This window comes from Alligator mississippiensis, chromosome 2 (assembly GCF_030867095.1).
Source record: "Alligator mississippiensis isolate rAllMis1 chromosome 2, rAllMis1, whole genome shotgun sequence".
Taxonomy (NCBI): Eukaryota; Metazoa; Chordata; order Crocodylia; family Alligatoridae; genus Alligator; species Alligator mississippiensis.
Genome location: NC_081825.1, coordinates 114,864,771 through 114,881,985, shown reverse-complemented (window position 1 = coordinate 114,881,985; position 17,215 = coordinate 114,864,771). Strand labels below are relative to the sequence as shown.

The 17,215-nt window shown below is 40.7% G+C and overlaps 1 protein-coding gene across 11 annotated transcripts in view; it reads right to left on the bottom strand.

Annotated features, from left to right (window-relative positions):
* BLTP1 (bridge-like lipid transfer protein family member 1) overlaps positions 1–17,215 on the bottom strand; it is a 248,576-nt gene that overhangs the window by 135,969 nt on the left and 95,392 nt on the right. For all 11 annotated transcript variants that reach the window (XM_019494555.2, XM_019494560.2, XM_019494587.2 and 8 more), the window contains exons 19-23: positions 15,781–15,989; positions 9,725–9,952; positions 8,147–8,284; positions 4,736–4,912; positions 1,660–1,788 (exon numbers count right to left, since the gene is read on the bottom strand). In XM_019494555.2, coding sequence (XP_019350100.2) covers positions 1,660–1,788; positions 4,736–4,912; positions 8,147–8,284; positions 9,725–9,952; positions 15,781–15,989 — 881 coding nt within the window. The remainder of the gene's footprint in view (positions 1–1,659; positions 1,789–4,735; positions 4,913–8,146; positions 8,285–9,724; positions 9,953–15,780; positions 15,990–17,215) is intronic.

Below are 17,215 nucleotides of genomic sequence, written 5' to 3'. Positions count from 1 at the left end.
AAGGGACTTGGTACTTCCTGTCATCTCACTTGAATGTGGCCAGAATGGACATAGGAGTGCACTGCAGGTCTTCTGCAAGCTCACAGTACCTCAGGTATAGCACAAGAAACCTGCCAATGTACAGAAAGCTGCATGATACCTTGGAGCTTGTGAACTTTTTCCTTTACCAGTTCCAAGGGTATAGTTAGAGTCTTTACCATGCATTTATTGAGGTGTAGAAATGTTTTGAAAACATCTAAAGAGGGTGTCAAGAGATCTACTGTCTTGTAGAGAACCAAAGAGATTGTGAAGGAGCAAGTTGTTTTCCCTTGTATTTGTTGTTTCTGTAGGCTTTCCTAGACCTCCTTCCAGGACCTGAGACTGCACTAGTTGACTGGGCTATGTCAATTTACATAGTTTGTTTGGGGACAGAGCTAAAGAGGAAGGCTTACATGAATATAGATGTACGTTAGAATACAGCTGTTAAGGACTGATAAGGATATGGGTACTGTGGCAAGACATACACGGGGAGAGAACAGGAAGGATATTACTGTTGGGTCATAAATAGTTTTCCGCTGTCCCTTACAGATCCCTCCCCAGTCTTTCTTCCCTGTTCCATCTATGCTAACCAAGGAATAGGAAAAGCGTCTTTACTATGTTCACACGGCAGAGAAAAAAGGTGAGGCCACCTTGCCAATAGTGCCTGGTGTCTATTGTGTTCTCCATAACTACACAGGAAGTGAGCCTAGCATCTCCATTACCTGCTGAACCAAATATTTATTAGTTAGTATCTTAACTATCAGCAACCTTAGTCTCCCAAGAATAATAGCTTCTGCTAGCAGGTCCACAGATGGCATGCCCCCCACCCCAATGGCATATGGGCTTTGAACACTGAGGCAGTAGATACGCACTTGTCATATAGCTCTGAGGCTGCCTTTACAAAAAGTACAAGTGCCAAGAATCAGGTACTGAGAGATGTTCAGTCTGTTGGTTTACTAGGTGAAGTCACTGCCAGGGCACCAGAGGAATCCCTCTCAGGCTGCTGAGTGCAAAACCAGTCAATCCACAAATATTATACCTGGACTCCGTAAGTTACTTGGGAGGGTGACCTACATCTTGACTTAATTCAGAAGGGTTCCCAGACTAATAGCCAGAAACCAAAAATAAAAGCAAAGGATGTGTGTGTTGACAGCAGACAAATTGAGAAGGTGGCAGAAACTACACGTCTTCCATCTCACTGCCACAGGCAGTACCATTCTGAGGAATGGTTCAATTTCTTCTGCCTTTCATGCCTTATATATATATATATATACACATATACACACACACACATATATACATACATACATACACACACACACACACACACACACACACACACACACACACACACACACATGCACGTGTGAAGACATCCAGGACAGAGACATGACCCCAAGAGACTGTTAGCCAAAAGACTCCAAGCCTCTGGGTGGTGATACATGGGAATCCAGAGTGGAATCCATGTCAACAATCTCTTGAAAAGTATAATCTCCTTTAACAAATTATGACTAACCAAAGTGTTTTTATGCCCAAAACCAAATTTATATTTTTCATTCTACATTTGGTTAGTTCTATTAAAATATAAACCCAAAGGGCCTGTACAAATACAAGTGATTAAGAGAATGATGAAAACATTACCTTTGATTCACAAAATCGACGATCAATTCCATGTTGACATATAACTACTGATTTGGGCCTTTCAAGCTCAAACTCACGGCACACCACATGAAACACAAACGTCTGTCCCCATTCCAGCAGACATGCAAGCTGCAAGCAAATAGGGACAGGTTGACACCATAGTAGCTATTCAAAGCAAATTACTGAAGTTCAGGTTACTGAGACTGTTAACAAAGCTTGGAAAAAAGAAATATCAGGAGCCTTATCCTTGTTGCAAGATAATCTACTTCCCACCTATCAATATTGTGATTTTTCACCTTGATACAGTACACAAATTTCTGTTCATGGATTAAGCATGCTGTCAGAATAAAACTCATCTCCTTTGGAAGCCAATCTATTTCAACCACACAAAGCAATGAAGTCCCTCTAAGGTAACAACTTTGCTCTTATGTCATTGAGTGCTTAATCTTTCAGATACGTTTTCAGGTAGAAAATGATTATTAAATTTATGTAGAATAATGCTGTTTATTTGCATTACAAAAATACCAAGTTTCCTTGTGTATAAATAAATGAAGTGTTAGAAACCACAGGAAAAATACATACTGACTTAAAAAATGTTAGGCTAAAAAAGAAACTTTTTATACCAAATATTGCTGAATTTAGCTGACCTTACTAATAAATTACTCTATTTACTCAAATACAAGATGAGGTTCCTCCCCACCCACAATCAGCATAAGGAAAAAAACCCTCTTATATTTGCATACAAGGGAACCGCATTAAATAGATGGTCTATCTTTGAACTGCTGTCAAAAGTAGCATGTGCTTAGTAATAGAAACCAACTATGAAGTTGATTGACTGGAGCCCACACTGAACATGCTTATAAAACACATGGTCCACATTAGGCAAACATACTGATGGGAACCTTTGTTTTTCCTAACCCTTAAAAAAAAAAAAATAAAATAAAAATGGGTGGGTGTTTCCTCCAAAGGAAACTGGCACCAAGCCTTGAGATACTGCAGTATCAGACTGGCACCAAGAGAACCAGAGCCAGCCCTGACACCTTTCCCTTAGTGCCAGACGTGCTTGATTTTAGCCAAAAGGCTGAGATACTGGGACAGGTTAGTGCAACTCATCTGAATAGGATATATGGTAGCACCCACTAAACACAGTCCGCCCCAGCACCTACTTTTTTCAAGTCATGGTGAGCCACTACACTACATGCATTTAGGCTTCTGCTTCAGTTCTATTGTTCAGCTATGCTTCCTCCCCTCCCCCCGTTTCCAATCAATCCTGTTTCTTCATCAGCCCTAAATGTCTGGCAAACATCACCATACTGGGCCCCAAACAATTCACCCAGAATCCCTTTGTCATCCCCTCTCAGGCTGTCATATATGATTAGTGTGGCCCTGCCTTCCACGAGGTGAAGTTGAACCAGGCTACCCTATGTCTCATCTGCATATAAATTGTTGGAGGACCCCAGGATTAGTGTCAAGAACACCCAGTTCCAGTCATGAGGAGGGGCTAATTATTACATAGATCCTTGAGGGGGGAGGGGGGGGGCGGGGAGAGGAAGGTATCTGGAGTGTACACACACACACACACACACACTGAACAGTGCTAAGCACTGGGGTCACTATGGCTTGAAATGCTGTCGACTCTGCTGGGCCCAGTGAACTGTATGGCAAGTCATAAGCCTTTTTGCTTTGGACTAGTTTGTACTATGTATAAGTAGCTCCCCTTCATGTGCTTGGGGTGGGGGGCATTTGATCCAAAAATCCTCACTTGAATCTTTGAAAATGTGCTGTTGCATCTGATAAATTGTGTTTTCTGGATTTTTCATTAAACTTTCTGCAAAAACCTACCATGAACCAAAACTTGTATTTCATGAAGAACCTCAGCAAGTTCTCTGCTTTTAAAAAGAGGAAAAAAAAATGTTCTCCCTAACAAATTGATCATTACTGAAGGGGTTCTCTGGAGAGAAAGTGGTACAAGGCATTTCTGGAGAAACATAGTAAAATTAGGATAAGACCTGAGATGCAATACTGAAAGCTTTTCGGAGTTACTTGAAGCCTCTGAATGCTGCTACCTGTCCTATTAGCAAGCAATCAACAGTGGTTGCCAACTCCTTCCATTACAGGCTGGTCTTCACCAGACCGGGCATCCATTCATGTCCACAGATCCACTGCAAACCCAGAAATATGCCAGTGAGACTACTTTTGGCTCATCACGCTCAAATCCTCAGCCTCCAGTATGTCTAAAACAGCCTCTGGGAACAAGCAGGGGCAGACTCACCAGCAAGCTAAATTTGGAGCATATCAGCAGATGCAGATTGTCAGGGTAGGTTCACACCCAACCTCGCCAGGACCTTCCTGGCAAGACCTGCAACTTGCTAACCATCTTAGGTCCAAACAATATCGTTTAGGCTTTTGGCAGGCCTCAGGTGGGAGGGAATTCCAGCATTTAGGGGCAACTCTCTCTTGTTTATAAGTAGTGATAGTGACTCAATCTCTCAAATTCATCATCATGAACTATATATCATAAGCCCTTTATGAGCAAAATATTAAAACACCATTTTTGTGCAAGTCTTTAACTGCAATTTCCTGGCATTAATCTTCTAGCTTTGCAACCCTGCCTCCCTTTAGTAATGCCTATTAGTTCAATGCTGTACACAGTCACCAAATGTGTGTTCCCTTTTACAGGGAAATCTGTTTTCTCTTAAACTAAGCTATCTGAAGTTTTCCCAAATATTATGGACATGGGCTCCTTTTTTTTAATATTTGCTTGCAGGAATACCAATACAAATAAACACAAATTAAGGATCTTAAAACAAATTACTCCTATATTTGTACTGCTTGAAACTTCAAATTTCAGCTGTCTTTCCAGCTTCAAAATGCCTATGCCCCAAACTGTATGTGAATCCTAGATTTTCTCTAATTTAAAAGTTCAAATAAACCTAGACAAATGGCTAGATTTTCAAATCCACAAAATTGGAAATTATTTTAACTACAGATGCATCCAATTGAGTTGAGCCCAGATGCACCTGGTATCTTCAAAAGTCCAAGTTATGACAGCTTTATTATGATTTTGGGAGCATACCTGTGGTGCTGTAACCTTGGCTGTTAGGCTTCCAGCCTGTACATCAATCAGCCACGCATACTCTAAAGTATCACTTCCCAGGGGCAGACCTTCTGCTGAAAACATAGCATGAGCTCGAAGCTGCAGACCTGAGAGGCCGATATGGCCCTCTCTAAGAACTTCATCCACTGGGGGTCTCTGTTAAGGAAAAGTAAATTAGGAGTATTTTCAGAGACAGATTACCCAGAACTTTGTACTCTCATTAGGTACGAATACTTTTTGTAAGCATTCATCTTCACCTACTAAGTCCCAGTGTCTTCAATACAAGAGATCAAAGATTTCAGTTGACATGAAAACGTAAAATGAACAACTGTATATGGGATGGAGTGTTATTGTAACTGTGATGATCCAGGAAATGTACAAGATGCATGGGTTTTTTGGTCATATCTTTTACTGGACCAACTGTATCAAAGTTTCACAAACTACACAGTCTGCAAAATTTTGTCCCAATTATAAAGTTGGTGCTAGAAAAGATATTACAAAAACACTTTGCCTAAAAGATAATTTTACATCTTAAATAATGTTACTGTTATACAATTACTATACATTTAAATAAATTAATAAATTGATAATAAAATTACACTTGCCAAAATTTAAATAAATTATTTTAAAAATGTAACTTGTTAAGTTGTGTTATATCTTATATATAAGAGAAAGATTGTAGTGTGTATATTTAAAAAAATACATATCAAGAACACCTTGTGTTATACTTTGTAAAACAGACTGAGAAAACACACAAGTATAATTATAGATTTATCAGAGGAAGTGGTCAACACATTCAAGTTAACTGGCTCATCTTGAAAGGTTCTTAAACCTACACTGCTTATTAAAAGAAGTGATATCACAGAAGGCAATTTTCCCTAAAAGTAAAACAGACTTCTGGGTCAAATATCAGTTAGAGAATTCTACAGAGCACCTTCATTTCTGACAAAATAAGCTCCACCCATTCTTTTTTTCCAGGGTGTTCCAGAGCCCAGCAACTGAGGCCAAACGGAGCTTGGAGTGGCCTTGAATGCATATGAAAGCTTGTGTTCAGAGTGTCTTGGTAGAGCATGAAAGTGGCATTGGAATGCTTGGGACTGGAGGAAGAAGAGAAATTAAGTGGCCACTTGAAGCCACTTCAAGGTCCTGAACCTTGATATCTCCCACTACTGGCTCCCTGTCAAGTCAGAGGGAATTCGGACAGTGACTTCAATAATCAGGGTTACAAGTCCTTCCAAGTTCCCAGAGCCTCGTGCTCCTAGACTGCAGCACAATTAAGTGTTCTGTACAGACGGCACATGGGTAGTCTAGGTCATTAAGAACCAAACAGGGAATGAAGTATGCTCAGAAGTTTTGGAAGAGAAAGCAGATGTGAAGACTGTAACGAGTCAGCAGGAAGAGGAGGTGTGAGAGGCTTAAACATGTTCAGCAAGGGCTGAATATTTGCGAGTTGTAACAGTTAAGCACTAAGAAAAGTCTGAGTATGAATTAAACTTTTTTTCAAGGCCTATACTTCAGCTAAACCTGAGCAGATCTTCAAGATGACATATTAAAGTCACATCCAAGAGAAATTTCAAAGCCCTCATCAAAAGCAAGGAGCCACTAGTGTAATTCAAAGGAAGTGTCTAAAATGTAAGAGGAACAAAGACCACTTTTTCCCCAATTTTATTCTTGAGAACAGTTCTTTCAGCCTGAAGCATATGCAGCATGGAAAATGTCAGACCAAATTTTTACTTTTTGATAAAAGTTACAAGTAACTGAAAAGTGTCAAGCAACCTTGACAATAGGCAATGCCATCAATCCTGCCTTGTAATCACTACGTTGTACAATTACCATGTCCGTGATTGTCTCCTTTCTTGACAGTCCCAATCTTTTCAACTTATGTTGAAGACTCTAAGCACCTCTACCAATTTATTACTTTTCTAAGCATATTCTATTCCTGCTGTAGCATTTGAGAAAGGATCAAAACTGAACACAATATTCCACGTGTGTTCCATCAATATAGGAATGCACAATAGTTACAATACAAAGCTGTAAGATTTTCAGCATTTATTTTCTACCCAGCTTGACATTCATACTAAACATCTTGTCTTATAATGAACTTTCACACAGTGTATAGAAGTTCTCACTGAATTTTCCACAATGTTGAGCAAAACTTCTTCCTTACTGTTTATAATTAAAGCCAATAAATGTGCACCATTTTGCATCTGTCACCACTGAATTTCACCTTTCACATACTCCTAGTTCATCAAGCCTTGTCCTTTTCCTTCCTTCAGTCTTTTCTAGTCTTGACTAATCTGAAAAAAATTGTTCACCTGAAGGTTTGTCACTTCACTCTTTACCACCTTTTTTCAGATTATTATTAGAGTTGCCAGTTGGCACCTTAATGGTCAAGACTGGACTGAGAATTTTCATCTCAAGTGATTTTTACCCCAAAATAATACAGCAGAGTCACAAAATTTCAGCACTTAACTCTGGTTGAAGCTTGAGCTCTGTTCTAATGTAGAATCGTGTGGCACTCACTTTCTGTCATAAAAAATGACAGTTTACTCTAATTTCTTGTGTTCTTTTAGCTTTTACTTGCTAATCCATGAAAGTATTTAGGGGTTTTCATATATTACATCATGATTCGCAGGGCACTGTGTTAGATTGACTAATGGTTCAAATAAATGTCACCTAATTTCTCAACTAACTTACAGACAGCAAATACTCAAGTATTTTGCTCAATTGCAGAGGCATGGTTTTCCCTTTAAATAGTGTGGTTTGCTCCACTGTACATATGAGTGTTCTAAAAGACTTAAGTTTATTATACAAAAGAGAAACACTATACAGAGCATAAAGCAAAAGAAAAGCAATCAAAAAATCCAAGGCAATCCAATAATGCCCTGCTTGATTCTGTGTCTTACTAGCCATCATTTGAAGTGTAATTCTAAAGATCTTTTTCCCAGCCTCCAACAAGTTGTATTAACATACTGCCCTAAGATGTAGGCAGACCTGTGGGCACAATTATTTTTCTAAAATAAATGTAAAATATATTTTTCAGGTAATAACTATGAAAAAACCCAAAATGCCAAGTCAAACCAAACCAAAGTTTTTAAGACTATGACTGATTTGAATATTACTTAAGAGAGCTCTCTACAAAACTCCTTCCTTTTAGATAGATACTTTTAGTTGAATATTAAAAAAGAAATATCTTTTCCTCTTGTGCATAAACTAAAAATGGAAGCTGAAAAGAGTACACATGCATGACATATAAAAAAAAGCATTTAATACGAATATGACATTTGTTATTTGTCTTTGAAACACACTTGTATTACAGAAGCTTCAATTAAAACATGATTCAGTTTTGAAGTCATCCCCATTTCTCCAAACATTTAAAATAACTATTACCTGATAGCTGTCATTCAAAAATAAGTTAACTGGGGATAGCACAAGTTGCAGCATGGTCTCTCTACATCCTTTCTTCATCTCAAAACACAATCTTTCCAACAAAGCAGTAGGGCATTCTGGACCATCTGGACTGCAATGCTAAAAGGAATCAACATATCCTACATCAGAAAGCCAGAGATGATGCTGAAGAGTCCAGACTGTTTCTTATTGTTCAAAAAAGTCCATGCTACCTCAAAGACTATTACTACATACTAAGTTGCACACACATCTTTACTGCGATCCCTTCACCCATCTGTTCTATTAAAGATCATGGAGTTCTACAAGGGCATAGAGATGCATAGATCCAATTGTGCAATTAAGAAACAGCTTTGTTGTCAAAAGAGGAATCATTATGGTTTACCTAAAACAATGATTTTAAATGACATTAAATAAGTAATTATTAGATTTACATATACGAATTATCCAGTTCTGATCTAAAAGTAAATGAAATCCTTCAAAGTATCAAATTGCTACGTATACCCACACAAAGCATTTACATGACTTGTCAATAACCCACAGAAAAGTAGGACTAAAACGCAAGAGTTTCATGAAAAAATGGTTTCACACATACTACATGATAGTTTATACTCTACTGTATTTACTCAAATCTAAAACTGGGGTTTTTTCCCCAAGTCAACATTGTGTGTGTGGGGTGGGGGAAGAGAAAGGCAGAGACAGGGGAAAAAACCCTTCATCTTAGATTTGCATATGAAGCAGAGTGGGAAGGCAAATAGCTGCTGTGGCTCTGGCTCTGGCCCCGAGCCCAGGTCAAAGCCAGAGCCAGACCCATACCAGCTCTCTGCCCCCAACTTCACTTGCCCTCTATAGCTTCTGTTCCCTCCCCTTCCTGCCATCCCCCACCCCAGTTCCTTTCCATTTCCCCGCCCTTTTACTGTGAGACGCAGCTCAACTCCAGCTCAGGCTGGATTCCCTCACAGGCACAAGGCACACAGAAATTCCATTCCTACCTGGTCAATCAGCAGAGCTGCTATTGCTGCATGGCCTGGCAAGGGCATTGATCCATACGCTGCTCCATGGAGGAAATAGAGCCTGAGCAGCATCTGACAGTAATAGTGGGAGAGGGGGCAGAAGAGGCAGAAACTATGGGGAGTTGGTGGGAGGGGCAGAAATGCAGAGACTGGGAAGTGAGAAGGGGGAAAGAAAGAAGTAGAGACTGTAGGGAGTGGAGGGAGGGAGGGACAGAGGCTGTGGGGATGCAGGTGGCAGGAGGAGTAGGAAGGGTGCACAGGGAAGAAGTTGGGGGCAGAGGACAGGGGGGTTGTCTGACCTCTCCCAGCCCACTGTTTTCCTTGCTATAGCAGTTGGGGGGGGGGGAGGGGGGGGACACAAATTCAAGACAACTGTTTGATAATTTGATTTAATACATGGAAAATTATAACAAGCTTATACATTTTCCATATATAGAACCTAATTATTGGGGGATTGTCTTAGATTTGAGTAAATGTGTTATATTACACTCTAAAGTTTCTTTAAAATATTGTTTTAAAGTATTTTGATGATTAAACTTCAAGAGCTTACCATGGGTAACCGCCCATGCACTTTGTACAAATTGACAAGTACAGTAATATCCCAAGGACGCAAGGTAAGGGGGTGAACCGTTTTTGCCGATCTCTCACTTTCCTTTTTGTCATTTTCCACTCCAACTGCAGTCCAACCAGAACTCGAAGATGTTGACAATGACAGGACTGGGCTTGAAATAACTTCTTCAAAATCTGTGTACATGTCATCTTCTCCAAAGTAATTTTCCTGCAACATGGAATTAATAGAAGAAATTAAGAAGCAGGTGGGACGATATATGCAGCTAGCAGCATCATGAAACACAAATCTAAGCTTCACTCTATATCCTATTCTTATCCCCTAATCAATTCTAAGTTCTATAGTACAGTAAAGAAGAGGTGTTATTTTGTTCACATGAGTTATTCCACTGATTATAGCAGAATAACTTAAATGAGAAAAATTAAGTAAATGCTTATGCGTTTTTCAAGACTTGGGCCATATACTGTTTTTCAACCAAACCAACTTCAGTCTAGCTACAATTACTGTTACTATTATGATATTGCTCCTTGGAAGCAATGCCACCAGCTTTTTAAATCCAGCCTGTAGGGGTCATACACAAATAGTTCTTCAGCAGCATTTTCAAAACTTGTCTTCAGAAGTTTTACTTAAAACTCTTAAGAATTCTATACACATGCCTGTAGCAGTTCATAAGTGTATCCCCTAGGGTTTAAAATTAACTTAGTTTCTAAGCCAATCCCCACTCAATTATCTGAGACAGGAATAACTTTGGTCACATTCATTTGAGAAGACTGAGCCCTGCAAGAGCCATATCCTGCATTCTAAAGTGTGTCAAAATTAGAATGCATTTCTTTAAAAAGAGTTTATAACAAATGCTAAAAGTAAAATCAATTAACAAGTTAAATCTCAGGAAGGATGTTCAGCTCATTATCAAATTACACTGTCATGTTACTTTTCACAAAAAGGTGCAGATGGAGTACAATGCAAAAAACAAACAAACAAAAAAAACCCCAAAAATCTTTTGTTGTGGTAATTTGCATCATTAGACAAATGATTAGATCTACTAGGAGGTGGATAGAGATCAAATTTACATAAGTCACCAAAATAGCTTTCAACTTTGCAATATTTTTTTTGTCATTACTAAACTGAGTTAGATTTGAATTAGTGACCTTAAGGTGAAGAGTTCTATATCCAATTACTATATTTCCTTTGTCACAACCCAAGGGTGTGATTTTTGTTTTTGTGTGCTTTGGCACCACTGAATTATTTTCCCGCTGTTTGAAGCTTTCTTTGCAGGGTGCATTTCTTCTTTGCAGCATAAGAAATGCACATTGCAAGGAGTTCCCGCCATTTGTATTAAAATTCGAGCCCCATTATTGGTTGTTTCTAAATTATTCCCACGTGGCAGCTAGCGAGTGGCTTGCTAGCCGTATAAGAGGCTTGAGTGGTTTCCGCCCAAGTTGGAGGACTCCACGAACATCAGGAGGAGGAGACTTCACGTCTCGTGAAGATCTCTAAGCGCTGCGGAGCCTATTGGACCCAGCGTGAATATCAAGAAGGCAACAGGGGTCTGATCAGCCTCTAGCCTCTCCCCGTCGCCGAGCACAATCCTCGATGTATCCCTCTTCCCTGCGCGCAAACAAGGATCCATGGAGCCTCGACAACTCCGTGTAAGTGAGAGTTTTTGTCCGAGTCCTCAAACTGGGGATTTAAGCGGAGCTTTGCCTGGGAAACTGTCCAGCCTACACTGCGACCATCTACGGTGTAAGTAAACAATCTTGAATCAACCATTACGCGTCCGTGCCTAATTCTAGCGTGTCGCCTGCTTTCTCTGACCCAGCATGTCCGGGCTGCTGGCCACAGCCCGCGGCACGAAAAAAGGGCCCCAGATTGCTCCCGGCCCACACATCCTTGAGTTAGAAAGAAAATAGGTATTTTTGGTCATTTCCAGGGGGAGGGAGGGTTGGGGTTTGTTTAAGGGGAAATAATCTCTCTCATTTAGACAAATCTCATGAGTGAAAAATCTGAATGGTTTACATTTTAATACAACTTGGCTAGTTAATAATTATGTTAAGAGGCTACTGAAAAGTTACCATCATTTTTAAAACCTTAAAATTGTTGATTAAATTGTTGCCCTTTTCATATACCACAAAAAACTCTTGGAAAAAGGCCCAAGTAAAATGTAAACACATTGCATGGCTTCATGTAACAGTTCTTTAAGACATGCAATAATCTTTTTTACTTTATCTTAGTACTTTAAGCATAAGTACTATTTGAAGTATTATATCAGTTAATACCAAAATCCTCAAAAGGTCTATATACCTAAGTATTTTTTCACACAGCAACTTAAATATTTTTCCTCCACTTTAGAGGATATTTCTTTATAAGACAAAACAGAAAACAGGCTTAAATAATAAAAAGCAGAAAAGTACCAAAACACAGCATCTTTTGCTGGTGCCTCTCAGTTGACAATACAAAGAACTATAATCACCATTCAAAATTGACAAGCTAGAACACAATGTTGGAAATGAAGGACTTCTTGAGTTTATTAAACATTGGAAATCATGCACAGACATGAAAAGCCACACACAAAATCAGATAACACAATCTGAAACTAGGAAATCCAATGACACTTCAAAACCATTCAGAAGGAGAAAACAAGTCTTTGTCAACAAGGCTGGACAAAAAAAGAAGTCCATACAGCAGAAACTCTAGCAAATACAAACCAGCACAAACATATGGAAATACTGCCATTGATTTAAATCTTTATACTTGATCTCACTGCATGGGTAACCCAAACATCTGCCTTGTAAGAGTTCAGAAGTTAACATAACAAGGGATGTGACAGCCTGATTTACAATTATCACAGGATCTCAGTCAGGAGAAGAAACCTTCTCCAGAGATCAGCAGCCCTGACGAAGAGGAGGTTTGGCTTCAAAAGGGAAAAAGCATGATACAAATTTCCAGAGATTCACAGTAAGAGACTGAAGATGACAACTTCCTATCATACCATCTCTTATGAGTGCTACAGTCTAACATACAAAAGAATTGAAGGGTTTTTGAAGAAACAGGCAGCATTGGTCCAGCTCTCAATGATACCAAATAAACTAATTGGTACTGGTCTTAAATTCCACCCAAACTATATTATTTTTACACACTAGTCCCAAGACTATTAAGCCATTTTAATTAGGCAGTCAGGGGACTAAAAGCATTTACACACACACACCCCACCAGAAAAGCCTGGATCCCAGGTCTTTTCTTAGTCCCTATTGCAATTTTGGCTGTACAATGGTTGAATTTCTTCAAAAACAATGAGGTGGCCAGTGTAAATATTCTTCATTCAACTATTTTATTCTTCTTGGGTTTCAAGCCGCTCAGAATGAGGATGGCTTAAAACCCAAGTCTCCTACTTCCTGGATAAGTGTTCTATGCACAAAGATGTTATACAACACGTCAGTAGTAGTAGTGCCTATATTAAAGTGACAGCTGTTTCTTACATTAATGCCCAGCACTCTGTGTACATTAGGCATCCCTCTAAGAAGTCTAGATCCTAAGTGAATAAAAACACCTTGTGTACCCCATAAGTCAGGTGTTTAAGCTCCAAAAGAGGGAAATGGGTCTAAACACAAGCCTGGCCCCTTCATTTCTAATTAATCAGGGCTAAGTACCTCCTACTCAGCACTTAAGTGCCCTGGATGCCCTTTGGAGGCATTATTTATTTTGAAATCCTAAGCCAATTATAGACATTACGTTTTTCTAGGTTTAATCTGGACTACAGCTAGACATCTATAGTCCAAATTAGCTAATCCCTCATTGAATGGGGATTAAAATTAATGCAGACTACAGCAGTCCAAATTAGGCATTTTAAACTGTATCAATTAACATGTATATACAGTGTTGCTTTTAGGAAAAATAGCCCTTAGGAACTCAGACAAGCACTGCAAATATCAATCCCACCAAGGGAAACACAGCTCGGTTTTGGCAAAATTATAGCAGCCATCAGGCACAAAGTAACTCCTTTACAAAGTCAAATGTGCCTACAACATCTCACCCTGCTAAGTATTAGGTCAATTACAGCTTCTGGAACAACAGTTTGGATAACTGCAACAATGTAGCAGTGCTTATTATTGCCTCCTAGGGTGCAGACAGAAGTGCAGCTCCCAGCTATAACTCAGAACGGTTTCTGCAAAGCACTCTGAGTTGCAACGTTACCCCAGACCAAATAGAAGTTCACTGTTGATTCCTGTTGGAAACCTGCAGCCAGGTTCCCATAGCAAAGACCAGGCCCTCTGCTAGTGCTGGCTATTTTCAGAATGGGAGGGGGAAAGGCAGCAGAGGAAGCTCATTCTTGGGGCTTCCCAAGTGGTGCTGAAGAGTGGGAGTTTCCAATACACCCACCCCACCCTCGTTAAAGAGCTGAAAACCCCCCAGACTGAACTCCCTCCACTGCCTTTTCCCCCTCCCATTCTGAAAACAGCGACAGGTTGGGAGCTCCACAGACACAAGTTACAAAAGACGCTACACTTTGAAACATCTTTATCTGATACCTCATGCAATGAGGGGGTCAGATTGTCACTCAGCTGGCCATTTTTTAGCTGTATGTAGCCGTGAACTTGAGTTTGGTCACAGCTAAACTGCTTTCTGTTGCCCAATCGGGCGAAAACTGTCACCATTAATTACTTCCAACCTCCGTTAACAGGCTCTTAAATGTATAGATTGTATATAGCCAGTGCTCCCCGTTAATAGTAATCTATTAACCCTTAATTTGAACTGAAATTTGTTTTGAACTGTGTAATGCAAATCAGTTAACACGGCTTAGAAAATGCTGAGTACATCTACAAACAGCCCTAGACACCCAACTCCATCAATCTGAATCAATTTGCTGTCAGGCAGGCAGGGGGCACTTCACCAGGGCAGCACAGGACCTGCAGCAGCAAGAAGCTTCCCTGTCCAACCCTGCTTTGCCATTCTAGGTACCACCTGCTGGGTTGCAGAGGCCCTGGGAGGAAGACAGAAAGGCAGAGAGCCTGAGCCCACAGTGGACAGCCCCCCCCCCCCCCCCGATCTGCAGGGGACATGCCCCCCATGCCTGCCTGGGAGTGCACCCAGCAATGGGGAGCCACCTCCCAGCCCCCTGACAAATTGCCTGTGGCTGCATCCCACTTACTGCCTAGGCCCTGTGGCCGTACATTTCAGCCACGGGCCCCAAGCCCCATGCACCACCCCAGCCGGGCAGCATCCCCAGCCCTGCCCAACTTCCTCCCTCCATATGGGGGCCCCAGTCCTCCCTCCCTCCCTACTAGACTTGCCTGCAGGAGCTGCCTTCCAGGCTGCCTGGTAGCCATGAACATGTTTAAACAGCATGTGAGATGGCTACCTGACTGCCCTCCTTCTTGTCCCCCCAGCCCCTTGCAGAAGTGGAAAATCTGCATGTCTCTCCATTAAAATGAAAAATCCAGTTTTTTTGGTTAAAAGGGGGAATCCACATTTTTTCCATTTTTCCAAAGGAAATGAAAAACCCAGATCCCTGCTCATTACCCACTTCACAGTAATCTTACCTGCTAGAAGACTTGTGTATATCTTCCCACACCCCACCCCCACACACACACACCACAACACATTTTCTTGTTTACTCTGAAACAAAAAGAATTATTTCAAAATAGTCCTCAATAGAGTTAGAACATGTAATTGCTTGTTTTCCCCCTCCTCTAAATTCTTGCTCCAACTGTTCTATTTTCTCAGACCTCACCTCAGAATAATCCCCGCCCTGCCCCCCCCAATCACACTGCTGACACAGGGTTAGTTTGCAAGTCACTAAAAGCTCTACATCCTTCCTGAAGTGCTGCTGCCTAGCCAGTTAGTCTTTATTTTGTGCTTTTGATTACTACTCAGGTGTAGTTCTCGATGCTTGTCTTTATTGAATTTCATTTCGTTGACTTCAGACCATATCTCCAATGTACTTAGATCATCGTGAATTGCAAGCACTTTAGACCACAGACTTATAACTCCTCCCAGTTTGAGATCACCCACAAAATTATAAACATACTTCTAATTCATACCTTGACACACAGAAAGGCTTTTAGTAGAGGTCCATAGAGAGTTATCTGGGAATCTGGGGAGAGTTCTAATTCTACGTGAAGTTTATCAGGTGGAAGTTCTGAAGGATCAATAGGAAGGTGGCCCGAGACTGTTGGAGAGGAAATGACTCTGTCGGCAGTCTTCTGACATGGCCTTAATACAGACAGCATAGTTTCTTCCATTTCTGACACTTGTAAAAGTAAAAATTAATTGTTAGAAACAAGCTAGGTCTTTCACTTGAGAAATTCTGCAACATTCCTAGTATTAAATAAGTTTTGATAGCTACAAAATATTTTGTATATAAACTGGCTACTATTCAACTGAAATTTCTACAATGCAAATTAAATTTCTCTCACCATGCCACAATGATGCTGGGGTGGGAAGGAAGAGCAGAAAGGAAAAATGAGGTCATTGTAACAAAGTATATAATATTTTAGTCAACACAATGTGCACCAAAAAACAGTATTTTTAAGTGTCTGAAGTGACAAGCAAGATTTTTTATATTTTTTTCCTGCTTTTAAAGTAAAAAAAAAAAAAAAAAAAAAAAAAAAAAATCAGTGAGACCTTTTTTTTCCATAGGTGTTTGGTTTTCCCATTGCTATCCATCAATAATAGAACATCAACATACAAAATCAAAATGAAAACAAGTATATTGTAAGAGAAGGAAGGCCCAGGGAGGAATAGGACCCCTGCTAAATGGGCAGAAACAATTAGTGACAGATAGGGGGGACAAGGCTGAACTCCTCAACGAGTTCTTTGCCTCAGTGTTCCTAAGTGAGGGGCACGACAAGTCTCTCACTGGGGTTGTAGAGAGGCAGCAGCAAGGCGCCAGACTTCCATACGTAGATCCTGAGGTGGTGCAGAGTCACTTGGAAGAACTGGATGCTTTTAAGTCGGCAGGCCCGGATGGGCTCCATCCGAGGGTGCTGAAGGCACTGGCCAACATCATTGCAGAGCCACTGGCGGGAATATTCGAACGCTCGTGGCGCACAGGCCAAGTCCCAGAAGACTGGAAAAGGGCTAACGTGGTCCCCATTTTCAAAAAGGGGAGGAAGGAGGACCCGGGCAACTATAGGCCGGTCAGTCTCACCTCCATCCTTGGTAAAGTCTTTGAAAAAATTATCAAGGCTCACATTTGAGAGCCCGGCAGGGCAGATTATGCTGCATGGGTTTGTGGCAGGCAGATCGTGCCTGACCAACCTAGTCTCTTTCTATGACCAGGTTACGAAACGCCTGGACACAGGAGGAGGGGTGGATGTCGTATACTTAGACTTCAGGAAGGCCTTCGATACGGTATCCCACCCCATACTGGTGAACAAGTTAAGAGGCTGTGATGTGGATGACTGCACAGTCCAGTGGGTGGCGAATTGGCTAGAGGGTCGCACCCAAAGAGCCGTGGTGGATGGGTCGGTCTCG